General features: G+C 43.4%; 1 protein-coding gene across 1 annotated transcript; it reads left to right on the top strand.

Annotated features, from left to right (window-relative positions):
- Positions 1-220: 220 nt before the first annotated feature.
- On the top strand, positions 221-2,740 carry LOC147622756 (uncharacterized). The gene is made up of 5 exons (XM_086822609.1): positions 221-385; positions 1,179-1,238; positions 1,357-2,310; positions 2,424-2,508; positions 2,675-2,740. Exons 3-5 carry the CDS (start codon positions 1,595-1,597, stop codon positions 2,738-2,740), a joined length of 867 nt encoding a protein of 288 aa, XP_086678735.1. The 5' UTR covers positions 221-385; positions 1,179-1,238; positions 1,357-1,594.
- The last annotated feature ends 2,236 nt before the right edge of the window (positions 2,741-4,976 follow it).

Genomic DNA, 4,976 nt, shown 5'->3' with positions numbered 1-4,976 from the left:
ATTTATATATCTATATACATGTGTATATACATGTATATATGTATATGTATACATGTATATATGTATATGTATACATGTGTATATGTATATACATGTATATACATGTATATATGTATATATATACATATACATATATGTATATATGTATATATATACATATATAATTGAATTTCGCCAGAATCTCGTTGCTACCCAATTTTAGGTCTTCCCCACGGCCATAACATCTGATCATACTTGCTAGCTGCATTTATATTTATAGCTGCGCCTCATCGCTCTTGCACAGTACCTCGATCTGCATTTTGCGTTTTCTTTAGCCACAGATGCCAGCGTTTGCTGCACAACTGCTTTACGACGTCTAAATAAGCTCCTCCAAAACATGGCACATGTAAGTTCTCGATTAATATTTACGTTCTCTCTCTTTCTTGTGTGTACTGTGTCTCTGTGCGTTAACAACAAGTTGCCTCCCGGCTTTACCCATCATTGGCCACCTCCACTACTTGCTGGGCAAGCTCCCGTATCTCTACAATCTCAGCAAGCTCCATGGACCCTTGATGTTCTTGAGGCTGGGCGCCGTCCCCAGCGTCGTTGCTTCCACACCGGACATGGCCAGGCAAATCCTGCAGACGCACGACTAGGCATTCGCTGCCCGCCCTCGCACGGCTGCGGCAATTCATCTCACCAGCGGCGGCTGCACGGACATCGCATAGCCTCCCTTTCGGGCAGGCGGCCTCTTCTTTTGCCTTTGTCGAGCTTTGGTCTGCACAGCCTTCTCCTTGCACCCTCCCCTCCCCTGGACGTCACTGCGCGAAAAGGTGTCGACGGCCCCCTCAGGGGAAAGAGAAAGAAGGCCATCTCTTCTGCGTGTGCTGGATTGCACGCCTTGTTTCTCAGATCTCTCTCTCTCTCTCTCTCTCTCTCTCACACACACACACAGCCACACAGCCACACTCTGAGGTGCAGGCCATGGGTGGTTTTGAAAAGCGCCCACTCGCCCCAAATTTGGAGCTCCATAGCCCCAATTTAATGGTGCCCTTGCCTTGTTGAGAACGGTTTGGGCGGATATGTCTCTGTTTAGTCTATGCTAATTGTTCACACAACAAGGGTAATAATCCTTACTGTTTCCATTCTTGCAGTCTGAAGCAGTATTTAATACATGCATTGTATTGTATTTTCTACAGACACCACCTGCGAAGAAAGAGCCCCACACCTCCCAGCCTGCATCAAGATGTCCACCCCAGGTATTGCTCCATTCCCTTGTTGTATGTCTTAGTCATGGGTCTGTTTGTCATGCATGGGCGCATGCCCTAGTATGTCTTTTGTAACTATAATAGACATGCATGTATGTATCTTGTGCAGATACAAGCACCACTGGTGCCCAAGTATGGACTATGTCTCCTTCGCATTCTCCCTTCCACCAGGCTCCGGTACCATCTGGACCGTTCTAGTGGATGATATGTATTCCCAGGGGTCAGGCAGTGAGGCTTTCACATAGGATGGAGCCAAGTTGCTCGCATTTTTGCAGCCATTCTTTTCGCAGCAATTGATTGATATCATTGCAGAGAACCTGGCAGCTCTTTCGCACTCTTACCCGGGAATGGATTTTGCATTGAGGCGAGCAATGGCAAGCATAGGGAAGTCCATAGTCGATGGCATTCGGGAGCATGCTGTCGAAGAAGATGTTCCATTGGTTCACTTTTTTGGGCAGTCTGAGATACATGAAGAGGAGAAGGCTGGCCAGCATATACACGAAGAGGAGCAGGCTGGCCAGAAAGATCGGCAAATTGTGACTAGGCGTCGCGCTAAAGGGGCAAAGGTCACACTTGCAGGTTCTAGTGCAGGTGGTAGAGCTGATGGGGGTGGTTCTAGTGCAGGTGGTGGTGGAGTTGAGGCGGATGGCTCTGCTGATGGGGGTGGTTCTAGTGCAGGTGGTGGAGCTGAGGGGGATGGTTCTGGGAATGCTGGCCAAGGCTCTGGAGGTGGTGGACCTGAGGGTGAGGCTGATGGGCCAGCTCATTTTTCCTCCGTGAAAGACAACACTTTCAAAGTGCAGCTTCCTACTTTTGATACGCCACCTGGAGGCACCTCAGGCAGGGGAATCCAATTGAAGGACAGGTCTGGCCTTTTTGCACAAAGAGTTGGGGGTCGCATTAGGAGGTTGTATGACCCGCAAAGCGAGCAGGCACCAGGTTTTGTGAGTCTTTTTCATGGGACACGGACATCTTCCCTTGTCTCGTTTGCATTTGAGGGCATCGCTCCCTTCCACCTTTGGAGCGATGCCCTCAAATGCAAACGAGACAAGGGAAGATGTCCGTGTCCCATGAAAAAGACTCACAAAACCTGGTGCCTGCTCGCTTTGCGGGTCGTACGACGACCCGCAAAGCGAGTAGGCACCAGGTTTTGTGAGTCTTTTTCATGGGACACAGACATCTTTCCTTGCTGGAGACACCAGGGCCTTTGATATACTATGGTTCTCCGGGAAGTAAAAAGAGTGGAAAGAATTTTGCATTGGTAACATGGCACAAGATCCAAAGCTGAGAGCAAAGACTCCAGTACACTCTTGTGACATTGTAATTGGACCTATATGTAAGCCGCTGGACGGGGCAACTGATATGGCTGTGATTTCAGACCGGATAGGGAGAGTTGATGTGTTTGTCGCACAAGTTGCTTTTTGTAGTTTAAGGTCCTGGCACTGGTTGGAGACTTGTTTTACGAGGGTCTTCGAGGAGTGCAGAGAGGCTAGAATCAGCATGTGAGGGTTCTGTTGACAAGGACCCTACGTGACAAACTTCGATTTTTTGCTGTAAATGTAAGTTTGGCTTATAGCTTACTGGTTATTAGTTGAAAATGGTTTACCTTTGGGTTGCGTTTACTGAAGATTATCTCTCTTCTATGAAAAATAGGCAGCTTATAGCTCTTTTGCATTCTTTCCATGTATTAAGGTCTTCTAAAGATGCTTTTGTAATGGTGTATTGGTTTGCTAATGTAGCTTTAGGTCTTTCGTAGTGTTGCTTATTCGACCTTTGCATTTGTCAGCTGAAATACGGTTTTTTTGTTTCATTTAGGTGCCTATGATTAGGTAGGCTGAAACTATAGTTCTTAGATGCCTATAAATGCTTATTTTGTTGACTAAGTGTAGTCTTTTTTGCTCAGCCTAATACTTTTGGTTATTAGGCTGTGCGGTGGGCACTAATGTACGGAGTTTTTTTGCTTTAGGCCTATTGGTTCTCTGTTGGAAGATGTGTTGCCTTTGAGCTAGTATTAAGGTTTTTTGATGATTTTAGTTGCTTATGTAATGAAAGCTACTAACCTGCATGGTTACTAGGTAAATGTAGTATACCATGCTTCTTTTGTGGCTGTAGATGCTTATTTTGCTGAATATGTGTAGTCATTTTTATTCAGCCTGAAACTAATAGTTATTAGGCTACGCGGTGAGCACATGTGTAAGGAGTTTATTTTGAAAAAGGATGTTTTACTTTTGGCCTACTGGTTATGTATGGAAATATGTGTTGCCTTTAGACTATAATAAAGTTTTTTCAAGGCATTTTAGTTGCTACTAACCTACCTTGTTACTTTGGAACTCAAAAACCATAATGTACCATGGCTTCTAGGGTGGTTATAAATACTTATTTTGTTGACTATGTTTAGTCCTTTTCTTGATTCAGCCTATTACTAGGGTTTTATTGTAGACTTCTAGGTAATGATGTGCTAATTTGATTAACCTTCTTGACTGTAGGTCTTTGAATTTGTAACTAACTTTGGCCAGGTTTTATGGATGGTTGCCCGATATTTGATTTTTTAACAGTATCACTTGGATTGCAGGTTTTTTTAGCAAGTATTGCCTATGGGCTGTTTTGCTCGACTTTGGTGCATTTTTGTTTGACTCAAGTGCTGTTGGTTACCGAGCTTACTTCCACAATCTAATTTTGGATGTAATGGAATGATTATAGGTTGTTTATCTTTTTGGTTAAGTTCTTTTCATTCGAGGAAGGCACTTCTACACTATGGTGTGTTAAGAGTAGTGTAGTGTAATGGAACGAGTATAGGCTGTTTATCTTTTGGTTTAGCTCTTTTCATTTGAGGAACTCAATTACTTCAGTTTGTTGGAAATGGTAGATCGCATCTTCTTGTGTTGCTATTAACATTCTTTATGTGGACTTTGGGTTGACTTTATCCTCCTAAATATAATACTAGGAGTTGCTGTACCGAACCATATGCACATATGTTCTGGATATTTCAAGTAATGTATGTAGCATTCCGGTTATAAGCTTTGTCCTAGCAATGCATTCAAACTTTCTAGCAATGCATATGTAGACTTTTGGGCAATGCTCCCGCGCCCCCGTGCCTCATGGTAATCCTCGACCGACCTGCAAGTGTCTGAAATATACCCCACCCCACCCCACCCCACCCCTCCCGGGAAAAAAAAAACACACACACATATACATGGATTTAATGTATGGGTGCAGAAGAGCTGAAACAAAGACCAAGACTCCAATCTAGATGGTTTCAAGATCTAAGAACCTACAGTTTCATCACTTAATCATGTTGTACATTTAACATCAATGGGCATAATGTAAGGCAACTTAAGGGAACAACATAAGAGTAAGGATAAAGGGATGGGTTTAGAGGTTGTACTATAGCAAGGATGACATAAACATGGCATGTTAAAATATGCGACAACGTAAGCATTGTAAGCTAAGGAGCTAAGGGCACCCCAATGATTAGTTTTTAGTAGGTGTTAGGCATTTGCACTTTGCTTACTTTTCTAAGGGCACTATGTAAGGTAACAGTTAATCACAACATTAATCCTTAACCCTACACAAAAGGTTAGGCTTACCAGATTTCATTCAAAGCATGTATGGTTCCAATTCTGCATGTATGTTTTCATTTCAAGACTGAAAATTAGTAGGCTTCAATTAAGTAAATTAGCAATGCATGTATGTTTTCATTTCAAGCATGAGGATTCTCTACATGGGTGG

This window comes from Cibotium barometz, chromosome 28 (genome assembly GCF_041138505.1).
Source record: "Cibotium barometz isolate CiBa-2024 chromosome 28, ASM4113850v1, whole genome shotgun sequence".
NCBI classification, from domain to species: Eukaryota; Viridiplantae; Streptophyta; class Polypodiopsida; order Cyatheales; family Cibotiaceae; genus Cibotium; species Cibotium barometz.
The sequence above is the reverse complement of the archived record's forward strand: the minus strand, read 5'-3'. Positions and strand labels throughout refer to the sequence as shown.

Excerpts from the sequence above, each read along its gene's own strand:
- LOC147622756 (XM_086822609.1), top strand. The coding sequence starts at position 1,595 with ATGGATTTTGCATTGAGGCGAGCAATGGCAAGCATAGGGAAGTCCATA. Across the intron at positions 2,311-2,423 it reads CGAGACAAGGGAAGATGTCC|ACATCTTTCCTTGCTGGAGA; the intron begins GTGTCCCATGAA and ends CATGGGACACAG. Across the intron at positions 2,509-2,674 it reads GTGGAAAGAATTTTGCATTG|TTTAAGGTCCTGGCACTGGT; the intron begins GTAACATGGCAC and ends TGCTTTTTGTAG.